The sequence below is a fragment of the Numida meleagris genome, chromosome 1 (assembly GCF_002078875.1).
Source record: "Numida meleagris isolate 19003 breed g44 Domestic line chromosome 1, NumMel1.0, whole genome shotgun sequence".
Lineage (NCBI taxonomy): Eukaryota > Metazoa > Chordata > Aves > Galliformes > Numididae > Numida > Numida meleagris.
In genome coordinates, this window is record NC_034409.1 from 96,522,106 (window position 1) to 96,543,354 (window position 21,249).

Sequence of the window (21,249 nt, forward strand, 5' to 3'; positions counted from 1 at the left end):
TCCAGGAACAACAGGTATTTAAGTTTCACAAAGCAGTGGGATAAATTGAAAGTCATTAGGAGGGAGAATGACTGTTGATTCTCATATCCTAGGAAGAGCAAACTGCAGAGGTTTTCTTTGGTTTTGAGGTGGTTAGCATGGTTAGTTGTTGGAAGAGAACAGACCACAGGAGGGGTGGACTCAAATGCAGCTCAGCAGTCCTCGGGGTTCTATCTCCTCTACAGTAAGACTTGCCTTTCATTCTGTTTCACGTTTAATTTTGAGAAAGATAGTTTTGCTTTTCAGATGTGATTGATCTCACTGGAGATGATAAAGATGATCTTCAGAGGGCAATTGCCTTGAGTTTGGAGGAATCAAACAGGGCATTCAGGGAGACTGGAATAACAGATGAGGAACAAGCCATTAGCAGGTAAACAAACAACTTATGTAAAGCAGAAATTAAAGAGTTGGAGATTGGCCTGTATTGCTTTTTTATTATTTTTTAATTTAACATAGAATAACTTGTTTGTTTTCACTTGTGCTACTTATATGCCTGGCTTCAGGATGTTGCTTTAATGTTTTGTATGTTCTAAACTGGAAAGTAGTTTATTATGTGTGGGCTAGGAGCTAATAGTATGTTTCATGCTGATGTATCTGTTTAAATATCGAGGAAGTGAATGGAGATCGAGGGTATGTGGTCATATTTAAGTAGGACTTAAAAAGTATCTCTTTTTATATCAGGTAACAAGCAATGAAAAACAAACAAAAATGATTTTAAAAAGCTAATAAATAACCTACCCTGTTTGTTACACTGCTCATTTTATAGTAACAATTTCTTACTTCCGGTAAGGCTGAGGCTGGGGGAGCGGGGGTTGTGATGCTATGGCTTGAGTACACAAAGAACAGCTGCTATGTTTTTAGCTGATAAAGTATGTTACTAACTTCTTTAACAAGTAGGATTTATTAGATTTACATGAAGATAACTTCTTGTTTTAAAGTTTTATGAACATTTGCAGCTTGGAAGTGATGAGAGTCTGCAAGTTAACCTTGATGAGATTTTACAATATCTTTGTGTATTGTGTATTTATATATAAATATAATCATGAAATGTTTGAGACTTGGACTAAGCCTGTGTGTGGGGTTGTGTGTGAAGGGTTATGCTTTTTTTTCATCTGTGGCTGGCCTTGTTCTGCGGAAAAATGGCAATGATTTGATCCTAGGGTTGGGAGGTTAAGTACTGCTTGCTTGTGCAAATAAATAAATAAATACATGGGGCAAATTTACCACTGTAATTCTTTTCCCCAGTACACTGCATTAGGCGGACAAAATGGCTTATCCATTTAAGTCCAATTCTGAGAATATGGCTAGAGTTATTCAGAGTCATTTTCATTTTCCTTTTGAAAAAATAATGTGCTAATTTTGAGAATAAGCATTCCAACAAAGTATGCCCTGGTATTTGTGACAGAAACCATCTAGTTATTTGAGTTTAGTGTTAGATATTTTTGGAAAGGAAAGGGGAATGAGAGAGATTTATATTCTCATTAATAACTGGAATATGATTTTAAAGGGTAGTTTTTCACTAAGACCTCAGGATATGCATGTGTTCAAGATAATGGAAAAAGTTCTCTCCAATTTTGATCCAGAAATGCAGCTCTTACATGTTCCTTTTTGAAGGACAGAATTGTCATAATTAGAGAGTTGTGATTTAGGCAGTCACTCAGAAATATGGACCTATTTCTGTACACAGAAGTCTATTTCTCTTTTTTACCCCTGCCCAAGCTTTTGACTGCTTCTACTGTGTTTGCTTCTGTGAGCCTAGAAGATCTAGTTTTTTTCCTGTAGCCATTGTTTTTCATTTCTCAGACTAAAAAGCGCTTTTTAGTCTTACCTGCTTACCCCATAAGTAATTATTTGACTTAAATTATAGTGTGTTTTTTCTGGTTGTAGAATATGGCGGAGTAGTGTGAGTTCTTTTTCCACGCATAATGTACAAAAGCATATAGACGCTTTTCAGTTATATATAGAGAATAAAAGTTGGTCTTTTATTTTCATGAAACTGTTAGAGAGGTATATTTGGTGGCAAAATTGCACACAGCAGTGTGTGCCAGTTTAAGAGCTTGTTCCTACCGAGAGGGTTATGGAATTACCGCTTGTAACACGTTTTCTATGCTTGCTGTATTATTCTTTGGGGCATTTGTTGTATCAGTCCAGCTCCAAGGCCAAACAAGAATATTCAGGAACAGATCCAAAGTATGTCATGGCATGAGAAAAGGGATGGCATTTCATTTCTGAACAGAGGCTGAAAGGAGTGAAAATGTGGGATTTTGGCAACATTGAGGTACTAGATCAATTTGGTTACATGTCAGGGTACACCCTGAGTTGATGGGAAATTATTTCCAAATTGTACAAACACAAGAAACAAATAAATTCTTGCTTTGAACCATTCAATCAGTTTCATTAAGGGCAGGAGTTCAGACTATTTAAAAAAAAAAAAAAAAAAAAAAGGACTTTGTAGTTAACACCCCACAGAAGAATGCTGGCATTCCAATAGAAAACACAATATCTGTATAGGACTTGTAAAAACAAAAAGTAGAACAGCATGGTTGTAAACAGGTCAAACTGCAGCCATTTGGTTTTGTTCTTCCGTTTAGTTAAATAGGAAACAGAAATCAAATAGCATCTCAGTAATATTTTTAATAATGTAGGATGTGTGCGTATTTAAATAATTTAGGTGTGGAGGAATTTCTTTCAAACTCTGGTTTGGAATCTGACTTAGACTGATTTTGTTAAAGTTTCCAAGGGAACCCTAATGGAATTTCTTGAATTGTGTAATTAATGTTGTAATGCATGTAGAATTTGTCTTTCTGAATGTAATTGCCTTGTGCTGCTTAATGAGTACAGATCTGATTACTATGTAGGTGTTAAGAGGAGTGCAACTGAAATGTCCGAGTGTCTGAAAGCTGAACATCTTGTACATGACGTGTTTAGAGCTGTTTACTCTTCTCCCTTTAAATCTCCAAGGGAACTTTGAATTTTCGGTATATTTACGCATATGAAAAAGCCTTTCCCATTTGTATAATTTTTCATGGATTGAAGGAGTTCGAGGCTGGCCAGATAGGGCTTTACTGGGAAAGCCAGTAAGGTGATTGAAAGGAGAAATTAGCTTGTGCCTAGAATAGTAGCCTTGTTAAAATGAAAGCCTGTACTATATAGGCATAAGGATGCATACAATCCCTGAGCATTTTATTATTATTTTTTTACACGGTCATGAAAACTGTTGAGGACTCTGCACTATGCATTGTCTGTATGTATAAAAGGTGAAACTGGTGAGGAATGTAGGGTTGGGGTTACTTCTGGCTGTGCAGCTATAGGAAAGTCACAGTCTTTTTACTGAGTAGCCTGCTAGCGGACTTCTCTTCCTTCAGCACGCTTAGTGAATTTCCTCAAAATAGTTTAGCTGAACTTTTATTCTCTGGACACATTTTGCCTGCCCTAGGTTTTTTGCTTTATCTAGTTAGCCCCATGCAAACAACTCTGGAATGCAGCTTAGCTATGCCTAGCTCGTTGTTGAGAGAAACGCTGCTTTCAAGTCTCACGCAAAGCCTGGCATTAACTAACCCTCATTTGAAAGTTACCCTCTGAACAAGATTCCAAAACTTGGAGGTGGGGAAGCCTTTGGCCCCATGAGGTTAGAGACATGCCGTTCATTGCACATAGTTGATGGCTGTGCTGCTGGCGACAGCTGCTGTGATCTCTGATGGTTGTACAGAGGGTATTTCAGCTGTTTAATCAGAATTGCTGAGTCCTCGTGCCAGCTTTCTGTAAAGTTACTCATCTTGTTGAAGAGCAAAGTACGAACAAGGTGTTTTGTCAAGGTAGTATCTCAGATCAGGACTTCATAGTTTTGATTTTAGTCAATGTTATAGTAAAACAGAAGGTGCATACTTGCTATGCTGGAAAGTATATTTATTTATGGAGCTTTTGAGCTGCTCACCATGTTCCATTTGAATATGCTCTTTTATTTCAGTTTGTATCATAGCTCTTGTTGCGGCTCATTGCATGTTCTCTTCAAAGACAAATAATGTTTTAGGTAAAAATGAGGAAAAATAAGAAGTTCTGAGAATCAGTTACATTATTAAGATGTGAAAGCAGATTTGAAGTGGTTCTAGAAATGAGGAAATCCCTCAATTGCTATAAATAATAATAATAAAAATATGAAAACAAATACAATAAATAAATTTGTTAGAGTTGTTTATCAATTTAATTGCCTATTCTTGTGCTCTCTAAACAGTTTGAGAATATTTATGTTCAGAACATTAATCTAGTAATATTACTGATTTTGGAGGGAAAAAAGTTTGACTGTTCATATGCAATGAAGGTGGTATGAAAGGTGTTTTAGTCTGTTGCAAAATTATTCTAAATTTGTTTCAGTCTGCTAGTCTTCTAGGCAGTTTGAAAGATCCCTTCAATTTAGTTTAAACAAGAATTTAGATAATTCTTCCTAAAAGAGAAGTTATTTTAAATACATAAGACACTTGTTTTGATTTGATTTTAATGTCCTCATCGAATAACTTTTACTCTCAAAGCAGAGTTATGCGGGCTGTCTAGCACTTTGTCTAACACTTTTTGAATGAAGGACATTTTTTTTTTTTAAATTTAAAATTTTTTTTTTAAATCCTAAGGAGTTTTGTCCCTTCATGCTTCATTATTCTAGTATCTCTTGTAAGATATCCTTTGCTAATTCAACAAGAATATTGCCCTAAAGAAAAAAAAAATACTGTTAGGAAACTGATGGCTATGTAGTGTCAGCTTTTTCCTACTCTTTTGTGTTTTTTATTATTATTTATTATTTTTAATATCTATTTTTAATAAGATGTTCAAATTTTTGTCCTTTAGGAACTTAATTCAGAAACTAGCCTAAACCTGTCCTTTGATGTTTAGCGAGCCCAGAACCAAAGAGGGCAATCCTTCAGGCTGCACAGACTACTTACATGTTTGTCATACAGCCCCTGAAATGCTGTGCGTGCCAGACTTAGTAGTTCCTTAGCAGCTCAGTCTTTTGTGTAATAGCTGGACTAGGTGGTTGGGGATAGTTGCAGTGTCAATGATGCACGCACCAGGGAGCTTTGCTTACGATTTTGAGACATTGTTCTATGACCTGAGCCTATTTCTGTTTTTCAATTTAGAATACATAGCTATCACAAATTACCTTTAAGGTGTGCTTTGTCACTGAACTAAGGATATGTGCTGATGTGAAAATGCTATATTAAGTGAAACCTGAGTTTGGGAGCATAACATTTAGCTGATCTTGTCACGTGAAATGAGGACATTCTGCAAATGTGGCTTATAAAGTAATTATTTACTATGGAAAGCAATTAGTACTGTGGCATAGGATGCAAAATGGATATAAAAAAGGTTGTCTGTTTTTGAAATTTACCAAGGTAGCTTTTGTTTCCTGTCAGTAAAATAATTATTGATGACTTTATGCTCTACATGCCAATGAAAGCATTTATAGATGAAAGTGCTGCAGTAATAATACTGCCTAAAAGTTCTTTTTGTCCATCATATTTGAATCTGATTCTTAAATAATTAATGACTTACAGATATGGCTATTGTATTGATAGTTCTTGTAGGAGTGTCACTCACTCACTGATATTATTTATCCAAAACTGTAATATATCTAACCGTAAAATAGTGCCATTTTTGAAGTGATAAGATTGTGTGTAAATCCACTTTAAAGCCAAGCTCAGTACAATCATTTATCAAATGATGCAATTAAGATGTCTGATTTAGTAATTGAAAGTGTTTTACTAAGTCTTTTTTTGCTTTGGCTCACTTTTCCTTTTCCCCCTCCTTTTCTCAAAGAGTTCTAGAAGCCAGTATTGCAGAAAATAAAGCAAGTTTAAAGAGGACACATCCAGAGGTATGGAGTGACTCTCCAAACCCTTATGATCGGAAGCGGCAAGACAACTGTCCGGTGGGATTGAAGAACGTAGGAAATACATGCTGGTTTAGTGCTGTCATTCAGGTAAGCGCCATCTTTTATCAGCTCCTTGTTGTATTTAACATGATGTGAGTTATCTTAAGGGGATAACTTAAGATATCTATTTTCCTAGGAAGCTTAGGGCATTGAATGAGACATATCTGAGTACTACTTTATTTACTGTGCATCTTAACATGCTCACGTGTATGTCTGAAGTTTATAAAGTACTACAGCATAACTAAGTAAAGCTTCAAAATTGTGAGTTTTTAATGATTGTTTTTATTAAAAAGTTGTTGAAGGCCAGGAGTTGCGTCTTTGAAGATCTTGAGTGCCTGCAGGTCATGCTGACATAAATGACAATGTGGATGCCAAAAAGCATGCAAATTGGATTAGGAATGAGGAACAGACTTCTTATATTAAAAGCAACATACGCTAATGACTGGAAGGTGGTGGCTGACTAGGTAAAGGAAATGAGATCCTCTCAGTCATGAAGTGCTTACCAGCATAGCTGTGTGGAGATATAGAGCAGAGTAGGGCAAAAGAAGAAATAACTGGTAGAGAATGAAACTTGAGAAACAGGAAAGGGAAGGTGTGATGTGGATGCCTGTGCATCTGTTTTGAGATTTGTTACTTAATACAGTCAGTATATGTGCTCTTTAGTCTGTTTTTTTGTGCATATATAGCTAATAGCTGACTTGCAATAATTGTTTAGCTCAACTACCTACTTGAAGGATTCTTGTATCACTTAATTAAAAAACACTTTATTTTTTGAACAGATAATTAGATTAATAGGTAAATGAGTTCAGATACTGCAACTTATCTTGTGAATTATAATGTTCTAATACCATATAATGAATTTCTAAATCCATATATGTTTTTGTAGATACCTTCAAAGTCATCCAAAACCACAAATATCTGTGGCTGAATCTAGAATACAATTTTTTGTTTTTTTATTTATTTCCAAGAAGCAAATTCAGCATATTTTTTCATTGTCAGTGATTTTCAGGGGAATCAAATGCAATGTTTAATACCCATTTTTAACAGATTACTAACCTGCTGAAGCACTTCCAGTGAGTTAATCATTTCCATAACAATGGATGTTGTACTTCTGGCCAAGTCTATTTAGATCTATGTTCTGCCTACCAATTTACATAAATGCATGCTCACAGAGAAATACAAACAGAACAAGTTACTGTTCTGTTTAAAAATCACATCAAAACCTTCAGCTACTTTAATCTTGAGACATTGTTTCTTGATCCTTCGAAGTTTTAGTTGATAATCCTCCCTGGATTTCTCTTCTATGCACTTGTCTCCCTTGAGCCTTCCAGTCTTCTTTTGTTCACAGGGTCCTTTGTGTAGCAATTCCATAGTTTTGGTCCCTACTTCTTGAAGAACTGCCTCTTTTGTTTTTTTGAACCTGGGTCTCACTAGCTTTTTCTGGTGACCTTAATGTCAGCTCTAGACAAGATAATTAAAAGTTGACTGCTGTTACATTTCTGTAGACTTCTGTCATGTTTCTCTTTCAACAAGTTGTAGTGTCTTTTTTTCAAGATGACTCCTGAGTAATTGTCTATATAGAACCTGTTAAAACCTCTGATCTCCCTTCTTGTCCTTCTACAGTTCTTTTCTAGTTTTAGTAGCTGTTTTGCTAAGGGACCAAAAAAGTTCTTCAGCAGCTCTGGGAGCGGAGGGGGGGGTATGAATTTGAGTGGTACAATGGACAGATACAGGCTCTTCAGGATGGACAAGCAGGGATGACAAGGCAGGGCATTGCCTTTCTTGTGAAAAAGCAGTTCAAATGTACATAGTGCTTATGTTGGACAAGATAAACTGATGAAGATGAGTTTATTGGTCAGGATCAAAGGAGAGGCTCATCACAGACTAAAAAGGGTGCCACGTTTACAGACCACCTGATCTGGTTGAGAATATGGACAAAGCCTTACTTATGGGTAGTAAAGATCTGGAAATAAAGATGGGCTGCTGAGGAGTTTGGAAACGTTGCCCAAACATGAAAAGGTGGTGTTAGGAAAGTGAAAACTCAGAGTTAACGCTGTCACTATGATAAAAAGAGGTTTTTTTTTCTTGGGCTCATCATAAAAAGCTGAACCAGGAGAACTTGGGACTACTCCTGAATAGATCAGTTGACTTAGTGATAGCAGGCTCATATAAGATTGAGATACTCAGTGTCTGCTCTGCCTCACTTCACCAACAAGGTCTCTCAGCTCCTTGTGCCTAGCTGTGAGTGATAAACTATGAACAGTGGGTGAGAACTGAGTCAGAGGTTATTTGAAACAGCTGGGACCATATAAGTCTGTAGGACCCACTGAACTCTATCCAGTGGAGCTAAGAGAAGAGGGCAAAGTCTTAGCAAGGCTGCTGACATTGAGAGTCAGAAATTTCCAGTAACTGGAGATAGGCCAAATTGTCAACCTCAGGAATGATGGGATGGTTGGCCTTTGCTGATCAATGAGAAGCTGGAGCCAGGCTTTTCACAGCAGTGCATGTTGGGAGGACCTCATGAAGTTCAAAAAGGCCAAGCGCAAATTCCTGCACCTGAGTGGATGCAATCACAAACATTACTACAGTTTCAGTGATGACTGGATTGAGAACAGTCCTCTAGAGAAGGAGTTGGGGTTATTGGTGTGCGAAATATTTGACGTAAGCCTGTAGCCAGAAAGCCAGTTGCGTCCTGGGTTGCATCAAAAGATTTGTGGTCAGCAGATCAAAGGAGATGATTCTCCCCCTCTTTTGAGATGGGCTGACACTGTTGGAGTTGTTTAGCCTAAAGAAGGAAAGGCTCCAGGGAGTCCTTGTAGGGACCTTCCAATACATGAAAGGGACCTACAAGAAAGATGAGGAAGGACTCGTTACCAGGATGTGTAGTTATTGGACAAGGGGTAGTGGTTTGAAAGAGTAGATTTAGATTATAGAAATTCTTTACTGTGAGAGTGGTGAGACACTGAGACAGATTGTCCAGAGAAGCTGTGTATGTCCTGTCACTGGAAGCATTCAAGATCAGGTTGTGTGGGGCTTTGAGCAACCTGGGTTCTCATAGCAGGGGGTTGAACTTGATGATCTTTAAGGTCCCTGCCAGCCCAAACTGTTCTGTGGTAGACAACATGTTTAAGTAGAGATAAGAGAGATTCAGCCTGGATGTAAGGAGCACTTTTCCCCATTAGGACAGGCAAGTAGTTGAGAAGGCAGGAGAAAGCTGCCCAGAGGCTGTGCAGGCTTTGTTGAACCTGTGAAGGCTTTCAAGAGCTGCACAGTTAAAGCACTGAGCAACCTAGTTTGATCTCATACTGTCTTCCTTTCTTAACTATTTCTTAATTATTCTGTTTGAGTTTTGACTACTGTAATGCAAAAGTGCCAGTGTTTCTGCATAAGATATACTGATCCCAAGGAAAGTAAGCAGAGGAAAGTTAACATTTATCAGTTTAATAAAGAGGTGCTCATGTTACTGGGAGTGACTGGCCAGTCAGCCTCCATACAGGTGGTGGCTGGATAGTATAGAGTCTGTCCTGAGACCAGTCCTGGCAGATACTTGTGGCAGCAGGCTGGCGGGGTGTTTTCTGACCCCCAGTAGTACCGTGAACATATATGTAAGTAACAGAGACAATAAAAGATCATGTATCAGAGTAAACAAGAAGCAAGGAGACTTGTATACAGCTACAGAGCAGTTTCTCACAAATGGATTTCATCTAGCTACGTACAGAAAGCTAGAGGCAGTTTACTTGCATTCCCAAGCTGATATGAGCCCTTTCTCATGGGCTAGTCACCTGTTCAGGCCAGGATCTGTATTTTTTCCACACAACTACTTATGCTGAGTGGATGTTTTCATGGAACTATTTGTCATAAATTCAAAGTTCTACTTGAATAATAGTTAGCTTGGAGCCCATCATTTTCTTTAACTTTTAGGATTGTTTTCCACCATGTACCTCACTGTACATTTACATGTGTTGAATTTTGCTATCTTATTACATAGTCACTCAGTACCATATGATCCTCCTGTCAGTTCAAAGAATCATCTAGGTTTGAAAAGACCTCTATCATCAAGTCCAGTTGTTAACCTCACACTTCCACTAAACCTTGTCTCTAAGCACCACATTTATACACCTTTTAAGTACCTCCAAGGATGGTGACTCGACTCAACATAGGTTGCTCTGAAAGCAATGCCTCCTATTTATTTCCATGGGAACTACAGCAGATACAAAGAGAGCAGTACAATACTATTTGATAGAACAAATTCTCAGCTACAAAACACCATTTTTTTTTTTTTAACATAGTCATCACCACTAGCCATGCATTTTTGTCAGCGATGAGCAAGAGCTGACATTCTATGCTCGTAAAAATCTGCATGGCTGTCTGTAATGTGGCTTGTCTTTCAAGTCATTGTTGCCCTGCTGAAATGCGTCACCCACTGCCTCACTGCTCACATCCACTGTTTGGTCTCCATAAACATTCAGCAAGCATTGATGGACGTCAGTTGCTGCAATTCTTTCTGCATGGAGGAATCTGTCTTTATTTCAGCAGCCTATTCCAATGTTTCACAACTCTTTCGTTGAAGATTTTTTTCCTAATATCCAACCTAAACTTCCCCTGGTGCAACTTGAGGTTATTTCATTTTATCCTATTGCTTGTTGCTTTTGGGAAGGGACCAGCTCCCACCTCACTGCAACCTCTTTTGAGATAGTTGTAGAGAGCAATAATGTCTCCTCTGAGCCTCTTTTTCTCTAGGCTAAACAACCCTAGCTCTCTCACCCACTTCTCATAAGACTTGTTCTCTAGACACTTTACCAACTTCATTGCCTTTCTTTGGTCATGCTCCAGCACCTCAGTGTTTCCCTTATAGTGAGGGACCCAAAACTGAAGAGATTTTGAGATGAAGTCTCATCAGAGCTAAGTATAGGGGGACTGTCACTTCCCTAGTCCTGCTGGCCACGCTATTTCTGATGCTATTTCTGTATTTGTTCTCCCTACCACCTTGCTCACCACCTAAGTTTTTTCCTGTTCTTGGACATCTAATTGTCTAATGAACTATCACGTTTGAATTTTCTGTTTTCCTGGGATCTTTTGAAGCTTTACTTTACTCCACTCTCCTCCCTATTCCCTCTCACTCATAGCTCTTTTTTTCAGTAGCAAAAACATCTTGGTGATACTATAGAGGAACATTTCATTTCAGTAAAGGTCTTTGCAGAGATAATATGATTTGGCATTTTACGTTCTCTTGTGTAATCAGATTTTACATTCCATAACAGTTCAGAATCTCAAGACTACTGATTTTGTGTGTATTTGTAATTTCATAAAATATTTTTTTTCTTAATAGGAGACTGCAGATTTTTAAAGAAATATTTTATAGGGAATTTGAGGTTTAATTCATCAGCCACAGAGATAAGGACAAGGGGCTAGGGAATCTGCAGTAAAATCTAGTAAAATCTGTAGACCTATGATCTCATGTTATTTATGCCTGACATGCAACTTTATACTTTGAAAACTGGTTATAAAGAGGACTAGCTAGTTCTTACGGTCATCATCCTTATTATATGAAAATCTGTGGCATTGGGAATTATAGTGGTTTGGCCCTAATTAGGTCTATAGAATGTAATTCAAGTAAACCATTGAAGGATTTATAACTTCAGTTGGTTGAGAACTTAGGTTATTAATATTGTCTGTCAGCAAGAAAGACTTGTGTTTCAAACAACCACCCCAGGAAATTTAATGCACGTTAATTTAGAGCATTAGCTAATACCATATTTATTTATCCACAGGGACAAATTGACTCCTTGGGTTCCATTGACTGTGTGGAAGTATTTTCAAGCTTTCTTTAGGAGTCTTTTGAAACTTCACACATCACATAGGTCAATAATATCTAAATGTTAACTACTGTCAATCACAATCTAAAAGTGAACGGCAAAGAAAAAAGATCCTTCTATTTCAGACCTGCTTGTTTAAAAAGGAGTATGTTTTTCACATGTCGACAGTTTCCTTATGGTTGTTTTTATACCCACCAATTAGTTAACTTAGTCAAATGCGATTATCAGTGGTTTGTTGTATCTGCATTACGAGCATGAAATACTTGAAAATACATTTGCAGAGAGTGACAGCAAACACTAACAAGTTTTAAACACTTCTAGAAATACTGACTTTTATTTACGTATTAGAGAAATATGCATATGTGGAGTTCATTCTCTTTTGTAGGGTAAGAGGGAAGTCTCTCATCAGATGGCTCAGAAACAGAACTTTGTTTTCAACAGCTACATTCAGTATCACTAGAATCAACATTAATATTCTTCTTGAGTGTAAATTTAAAAAGTCTGTTCTGCAGTTGAAAACTTAATAATAACTTGAGTTTAGAAAATAGTCTTCAGGAAAATATGTCAAAACAAAACTGTATTAAAACATATTCAGTTCTTTTGTATCTGCCAATAAACTAATCAAGTCCCTGAACAATTTCCTCCATCCTTTGGGCTTTCAGTAAACCTAAATTTTTGAAGAATTCACCCGGGCATACTGGATACTGTTGAGGTAGATTAAAGTTTATTGAGCCTGTCCAGTTGTCTCTTTTTTGTCATGCTAAGCATGAATGAAGTGCTTGCAGGACTTAAGATGTAGAAGTAGTATAATTCATAGGGCATATACTCTACTGAGACTGTTGTCTGTAGGCTTGCTTCTTGTGCATGTTGTTGCCAAGATTGTTTATTTTAAGACACTGAATAAGAGTAACTTTATATTTCTGAGTTTGAAGCAGGATTTCCGTCATATGCTAGAAGTGCTTACCCCCTGAAAAAGGTGTCACAGGAGATATATCGAGTAGCTGACTGTTGAGTGAATGCCATGCAGTCAGTGCACTAATACAAAGTTCTGATGGAAGGAAGAAAGGGTGTGTATGGAATCGCATGAAAATTGTACTGTAGGTGCTGTTCTATTTCTGCCACCCCTTGTCCCATATTTAAAGTACTACGTGCAGTGTTTATTTGGGAATCCTGACTTCCTGAGTGCTTATTTGGATCGTAGCTCCTCACATTAGCAAATGAGTTATCTCAACAAGTCAAATGGGGTTTGATGTCTCCATGCTCTTTTCTATGGGAGTCTGTCAGAGTCTAGTTAGTCTCTCAAAAATATGACATTTATATATTTTTTCCCTCCCTGAAACTGCATAGCTTGCAGAACCAAGGATTAAGCTACAGTCTTTAAAAGCATAATTCTCCATGGCTGCCCCTTAACTATTATTTTCAGGCTTTCTAACAGTACTTCAGGTGTTCTACTCTTGTTTTCTGTTTAGGAGAAACCTAAACAGCGTTTGGGGCTAGGATCTCATTTGATCCTAAGCATTTAGTTCTGAGAAGAACTAAGTTCTAAAGTTTTCTTCATGGTTGGTGGCCCAGCTACCATTTTTACAATGTTTGACGCAGTTTACAGTGAGAGTCTTATTTTTTGAATTATTTTGTTTTTCCTATTGGTCATGTTGAATTAAGAGGATTGTGATGGGTGATACCAAAAAGTATATTATTATGTGAAAGAGTTGCTTATATGCTAATTGCAGACAACTCTTGCTTCCCTGGGCATGTAATGGAAGACTGGATGCTGACGGGCTTTCAGTCCACAATCTCTGAGTTACAGTTGTCATTGACGTAATATTTTCTTTCCTCTAGGAAAGAATACGGATGCTGGGAGTCTAGGTTCTCTCTTTCCTTCCACTACTACTTCTGTTAACACTGCTGAGTAAAAATCTACCTGTTTCTTCTGTGTTCAGGCATCTCGTGATGCTTTCAGCTGGGGTATTCCTTTTCTTGTTTTTTGTTTTTCTCTGTGGCCCCAGTTTTCTCTGATTACTGCTATGGTGTTTTCAGACTTCCTTTACATGTAGAATATAGTGTGAAGTTTATTTTGTGAAGTATTGGAAGGCCTTTAACTAATAACACGATTATTTAATGAAAAGAAAGCATACAGAATAGAAGTGCTGAGTTGTGAGCCTTTGTACAGTTACTAGGTTCAGAAGGATATAAAGCCGTGAAATTGCTTAGGTGTATCGTTTGCTTGTGCATTTAAGCAAGAACTTCAAAACTGTAACCATATTAGGAAAACTTGGCTGTTACTTCATGTCCTAACTTAATTTTTTTTGTTGCTTTGAACATGTAACAGAGGAGTGGTTGAATGGCATTTCTTATTATGTGCCAAGACACAAGTATAAGATGAGTTATTCTGGAAGCATTTCAGATCATGCTTATCTGTCTTCTGAATTACAGTCATGTTCTGAATATGTTGCTTTAAATGAGTAAACATTCTCTAACTGCAGGCTGGTAGTACTATGGTGAGCTGTTGATTTTAAATGTTGACTTAACCCAAGTGTGCAAAAGTTCTTAGGTTAGTCTGACTTTCTAGATCAAACAGTACGAAAACTGTTTTCCATCTTCTTCCATGTTACAGCAAAGCCTAGAAAAACAAGACAGCTTAAAGCTGGTTTTCAGCAGTTTGGAATGCTGAATTGTTGAACATTTATGAATAAATACGCATTTTGCGGTGCTTTCCAAAGCTTTTAAGATCTATGATTGAGTGTCTCTCTGACTTTGAAAATTCCGAGTTTTTTCCTGACTCCACTGTGCAAGTGGAGTTGTTCTGTATGAATTCCAACTGCAAGATTTCTCTCTTCTCCCTTAAATGCAATATTCTGAAGAACGTGTGGATTTCCAGGAAAGCCAAATTATCAATGCATAGGAAAAAAAAGCAACATCAATATTATGCTCTGGGTGATTTCCTCATTTTGTAAGGTCTGTTTCTTTAAAAGGTGGAATACAGTACACAGGGCTACTAAGTGCCTAGGAGGAATCACAGAATCACAGAATTGTAGGGGTGGAAGGGACCTCTAGAGATCATTGAGTCCAACCCCCCTGCCAAAGTAGGCTCCTTACACCAAGTTGCACAGGTGTGCGTCCAGGCAGGTCTTGAATATCTCCAGAGAAGGAGACTCCACAACCTCCCTGGGCAGCCTGTTCCAGTGCTCCGTCACCCTCACCATGAGGAAGTTCTTATGCGCATTTGTGCGGAACTTCCTGTGCTTCTGTTTGTGGACATTTCCCCTTGTCCTATCGCCACGCACTGCTGAAAAGAGTCTGGCCTCGTCCCTTTGCCTCCCACACCTCAGATATTTATAAACAGTGATCAGATCCCCTCTGAGTCTTCTTTTCTCAAAGCTGTACAAACCCAGTTCACTCAGCCTTTCCTCATAAGAGAGGTGCTCCAGGCCCTTTATCATCTTTGTGGCCCTCTGCTGGACTCTGTTCAGGAGATCCCTGTCTTTTTTGTACCAGGGAGCCCAGGACTGGACACAGTACTCCAGGTGAGGCCTGACCAGGGCAGAGTAGAGGGGGAGGATCACCTCCCTTGACCTGCTGGCCATGCTCTTTTTAATGCATCCCAGGATGCCATTGGCATTCTTGGCCACCAAGGCACACTGCTGGCTCACGACCGACCAGTTGTCCACCAGGACCCCCAGGTCCTTCTCTGCAGAGCTCCTCTCCAGCAGGTCATCCCCCAACCTGTACTGGTGCATACGGTTATTCCTCTCTAGGTGCAAAACTCTACACTTGCTCTTGTTAAACCTCATCTGGTTCCTCTCTGCCCAAAGAAGGAGAATGTACTTAAAATTCTGTTTTTGTTAACACTAATTATTTTCCACACTGTAAGTAAAATAGATGTACTTTTATATGCAAATAAATACAGTAGTTAGTTTCATTCTAGTTTAAGCATTATTCTTTGTATATACTTCTGATTCTTGTATTCTGTTTACTGAATGTTTTACTGATATGTGATGTATGTATCAGCTTAAATATAGGTGAGATGACCGTATTTAATACCTTCCATCAGTCACTATTCCAATAAACACGATTTGTCACTTACCATGAGTAAGACATGAACAAGTGGAATAGCAAGCAGCCCCAGCATAAGTTATAGGGATGTGCAGGGTGGGAAGGAGCACAGGGCATAAGCAGAACAGTCAGTGCAGGGGCAACGAACAATCCTGTTCATGGTCTTCTGTTGTCAAAAGAGTAGGTTTAAGAATATGAACTTTCATATGAATATGAAAGTAAAGTCTGTCATTGAATAGAAAAGGCGAGGAAGGCTTTAAAGATAAGAGAGAAACAGTGCTGCTGAATTAGTGGTGTAGAGTCCAAAAGACTTGAGGTTTGGAGATAAATGAATTTATAGCCAGTGAATTTGCTTGTGTTTTTGCAGTATGACACTAATGTTCAATCTTCAGTCTGTAGGAGTGCTGAATCACTGATAAGTGCAGTAGGATTTTATTTCTGAATCCTTAACACTTCAAATATCAGTAACTAGTAAGGTTAAGTATATGCTAATGTGTGCAGGTGTTAGCATATATTTCGTATTGTTCTGCATTTTCTTTGGCGTAGGTTATAAGCATGAATGAGAAAGTTAACCCTAATAATGTCCAGCTGACCCCGCTAATACTAGCTCCGTGTACCGTAAAACACCAAAAATTGTTTATAAAGTGAAGCAAGAATGTAAGTCTAATATGTCATGTTGGCCAAGAAAAACTATTTTGAATAATGTACTTAGTGACATAGGCAGAACTCTATTTCTGCTCTTTACTTTTAGAACAATAATAGTGTATTCATTCTTGAAGATTGCTCTATGCTTGCTGTACAGAATGAAGGTACATACAGTCTCTGCTTTGTGGCTTCAAAATCTGAATAAATATAAAATCAGAAATGCACAAGATGACTAAATGTTATCGTAGTGAATGAGTATTTTAGTGTGTTAATGCATATGCAAACTTCTGACTTAAACAAAATCGTGTTTTAACTAAATGCCAGTACCTGAAACAATTTATTATAGAATTCTCTATGAATTCATGCTTCTTTCCCTCTGCCTAAGACTTGCTTTTTAAACTGTACTAATAAGACGTCTTTTGATTTTTGGCTTATACCAAAATTAAGTCCATAATTTTCTTTGCCAAAATTCAGGTTTGTATTTTTCTCCTCTTAAATCTTAAGCCTTAACACTAATGTGGACAAATTCCTTGCTAGTATTTGCTGCAGACACATTAGTATTGCTATGCACATATACACTAGTGGTGATATTCTTGTCCATTTTAAATCCAGTTCTCTTTGGTAAAAGGGAGCCTACAAAATAGCATGCCACAAGAATGGAAATTGCACAGCTCTTCTTGAGGCTGTTGTAAGAGAAACCTCAGTGATGACCACATTTTACAAAAGTCAGTGCTGTCCTAGCTCTCTGCCTGTAGGTACGTCCTATTTTGTTGGTTAAGCTTTTTTAGTAACCAAGATATTTTCTTTTTCTTGCTTATCACCTTAGGAAGAGCTTTGGTTTTCTGCAGCGGTTATGACACTGGTCAAGTATTCATTCTACTTAAACTTTTTTTTTTTTGCATCCTGCAGATTGGTTTAGAATTAGTAGTCTGAATCTCTTCAGTATGAGCTTCACAGAATAATTTGAAGGTTCTTCCTTCTGACCTTAATCTTTGTAATGAATAAAAAGATGACTGTGTTCCTTGTATTAGAAAGTTGTACATTTTCATGTAAACTTTAGAAAGGTAATCAGTATTAAAAATTCATCAGCTCTTGCTCAAAAATTTTAACTTCTTTGTCTTCTGTGGTGGAAACAAATACACAATTTTTGATCAAGGAAAACAATGTGTACGTGTCCCAGAAATAGCTGGTTTTAGCGCCCCGTGCTTTAAGAATCCATTAGAGAGTGCCTGTCCTAAGATACATGCAACAACTTGGTAAGTTTTCTTTTATCTAGATGTAGAATTACTGTTTTCCTACTCTCCAAGTATGTTTGATGGCAGTACCTTTACTATTTTGGGACTCTTGTTGGCAGCTGTTAATGATCTGTGTTGCATACTAAGCTTTTATGGATTTAATATGCTAATTTATATTCTTGCAGTATTAATAAAACATCACAGTACTTGAATGTTAAGAATTAATCCATTATTCTGCCAACCTAAATTCTGCCAAGGTCCCTGTTTTGATAATCCTAGACAATAAGAGGGGAAAAGGGGATAGGCAGGATGTTTTAAGTGAAACCAAGGCTGCTTATATTCTGAAACTATTTGGACTCCATGTAACTAGGTTATATGTTACTCAGAAAAGTGAATGTTTTTAATGTCTTATATTCTTGAAGCTACAACTACCAAATTCACATTGACATAACAGAAAATACGCAGGTTGCTCTGAAAGCAATGCCTCCTATTTATTTTCATGGGAACTACAACGTGGGCTATGAAGAGCATAGTAACACTGTTTGATAGAGCAAATTCTCTGCCTCATAACACTATTTTTCAACATAGTCACCACCATTAGGTGACTTGTGTGGATGAGCTGATCGAGTTGCTCTTCGTTTCATGGTGTGGCAGCCGTACTGTGGCTGTCTGGAATGTGGCTTGTCTTTCATGTTGCTCTTGCCACTTCTGAAACACACCAACTACTGCCTCACTGTGCTCACATCTGCTATTTGGTCTCCATAAACATTCAGGAAGTGTCAATGAATGTTAACAGGTGCAAATTTTTCTTCATGGAGGAATTCAGTGACACACCTTCGCTTCATCTAGACTTCCACATCAGACACCATTCTGTCAGACTGCCCCTCTGCTGCCATCTGTTGCATACAACAAAATGTAACGGAATATTGGTGGGAAGGTTCAACCTGTACTGCCATGCAACCAACATCTGCCTCTGCTGTCATGGACTGACGTAGTAAAATAAGAGATTTTACTTTCGGAGCAGCTGCCGTATGTCTACATTGCTACCTATACCAAGACAGTCGCAGACATTCTGCTGCCATTCAATACTGTTAGTTTGAGCTCCCTGAACTGACACTGAATTTTTTTTTTGCTTGTTCATTTGCACTTTCTGTTATTCTTTTGTTCTGTCCCAAAACAGACACAGTAAGAGACAGTAGTCAAAAAATCTCTTGATTTTCATGATAATTTTAACTCGTATTACTGTCTCCCATATCCGTGTGCCTAGCTGTGGGAGAATAACTCTGAACAGTGGATGAGGACTGAGTCAGAAGTTGCTTGGCCTGTGTAAGTCCATGGGATGGTCAGCTTTAGCTTGGTAAAGTTGCCAGAAGGCGATGAATTGGGAGGCCCAGTTTATACTCTTGATGGCAGAGTTGCTATTTGGAGAGTCTTCTGCAGGCTGCAGGAGCGGTCTGAAAGGAAAATTATGAATTATCAAGGACAAATGCAAACACATGTTCCCAAGAAGGAGGAAGGTCTGTGCCCGTACTAGCTGGGGAGCAGCTCTGCTGGAAAGGCACTGTGGTTCCAGGCCATCAGCAAGCTGAGTGGGAGTCTGCCCTGGCAGCAGAGAAGGCCAGCAGCATCCTGGTCCATATGAGCAAAACCACAGGTGCTAGATCCAGGGGAATGATTGTGCCTTTCTATTCATGGTGCTCTGATTTGGACCTGTGGTACAGGAAGCTCACTGACGTGATGAGGTGAACTCACCAAACTGGTTAGGGCCTGGAGCACTGTGGTTGTTCAGAGTGGGTAGGAGATGGCTTTGGAGAGGACCTCTTACCTATGGGAAGGCCACTGCCCAGATGGAGCCAGGCTTTTCACAGCAGTGTATGCTGGGAGGATGAGAATCAAAAGATGTCAGCTGGGGCAAGAGATTCATGGTGGATATAAAGAGCACTTTTCTCCAGGAGGAGAGACAGACAATGGAGGAGGCTGCCCAGAGAAACTGTGTGGGCTCTGTTGAATTTCAAAGGCTGTCAGAATCTGCCTGGAGAATGTGCTGAGCAGTCTGCTCTCATCTCGTGGCTAATCTGTGTTGTGGTGTAACCTGGCAGCAGCTCAGCACCACCACATGACCATTCCCTCCCCTCAAGGTGGGATGGGGAGAGAACTGGAAACAAAGCAGAACTCATGAGATAAAAACTCAGACAGAAGAGGAAAGTGGAAACAAAAAAGCAATGATAAAAATATATGTGGCTCACTGCAATTACCACCTGCCGACTGATACCCAGCACCAACACAATGCCCTGCAGCACCACGAGGTCTCACCCTGCCGAATGATACTCTTAGCCCCCGAGCAGTGCTGCTCCTGGCCACCTTCCTTCAGCCACATGGCCTTCTGTGTGGTGCCACATGGTATGGATGGTGCCACACAGTACCTGTGTCCTCATTCAGGCACTGTCCTGGCCCCACCCTTTGCCCCATGCCATTATGGTGAGGCTCTCCCCTGCTGAGTGGCCTAGTCCAGCCCTGGGTGTGCACCCAGGAGGGACTGGAAGAAAAAAAAAATCAACCTTTAAAGGAATTTTTATTGCATGCATTACTTTTACATTTTAATTTCAATTTCAATCAAGGCCAGTAGATATGAAATATCCACCTTTTAGATCAGGCTTGTTTTCTTCTACCAGAAATTCTTCAGACCTGAGGCCTCCAGCACAAGAAAGATGTGGAGCTGTTGGAGTGGGTCTAGAGGAGGGCCACAAAGGCTATCAGAGGGCTGGAGCATCTCTCTTGTGAAGGAGAAGAGAAGGGTCCAGGGAGACCTCACTGTGGCCTTCCACTACTTGAAGGGAGCTTATAAGTAGGAGAAGGACTGACTTTTTACACAGTCTGATAGTGATAGGACAGGGGGAATGGCTTTATTCTAAAAGAGGGGAGCTTTATATTAGGTATTGGGGGAAATTTTTCACTGAGATGGTGCTGAGGTACTAGAACAGGCTGCCCGGAGAAGCTGTGGATGCCCTATCCCTGGAGGTGCTCAAGGCCAGGTTGGATGGGGTCCTGGGCAACTTGATCTGGTGGGTGGCAACCCTGCCCATAGCAGGAGGGTTGGAGCTGGGTGGGCTTTAGGGTTCCCTCCAACCTAAGCCATTCTATGATTCTATAACACTGCTGCAAGGAGGATTTAGGTGAGCTCTTTTATGTCCCCTGAGATTCTTCTCTGAAGTACTTTCTGCATAAAAATAGGCTGGTCTTGGGCACGCTGAGATTGTACACGTGGAAATTCTCTTTTACTAAATAAAGAGAAATTTCCTGAAGTTGATATTGCTTGGCATAAAAAGAGTCTATGACATGAGACTGTCCTGTTAGCATTAGTATTGTGGGCAGTGAATTACTGTATGAGTGTTCTGCTGCATCTCAAAACAAACATGCACAATGTACAATGTAAAATTGACTTCTGCTTTTAAAGAAAAGTTTAGTAACTCAATACCTTTAAGAAATATCCAAAATAATTTTGAATGGAATAAAGCTAAAGAAAAGGAAGGAGCAGTCCTTA

The 21,249-nt window shown here is 38.9% G+C and overlaps 1 protein-coding gene across 2 annotated transcripts in view; it reads left to right on the forward strand.

The window, feature by feature from the left end:
- The window catches only part of USP25 (ubiquitin specific peptidase 25), a 92,603-nt gene that overhangs the window by 28,133 nt on the left and 43,221 nt on the right, over positions 1-21,249 (forward strand). For both annotated transcript variants that reach the window (XM_021403404.1, XM_021403397.1), the window contains exons 4-5: positions 286-409; positions 5,845-6,007. In XM_021403404.1, the coding sequence (XP_021259079.1) occupies positions 286-409; positions 5,845-6,007 (287 nt within the window). The remainder of the gene's footprint in view (positions 1-285; positions 410-5,844; positions 6,008-21,249) is intronic.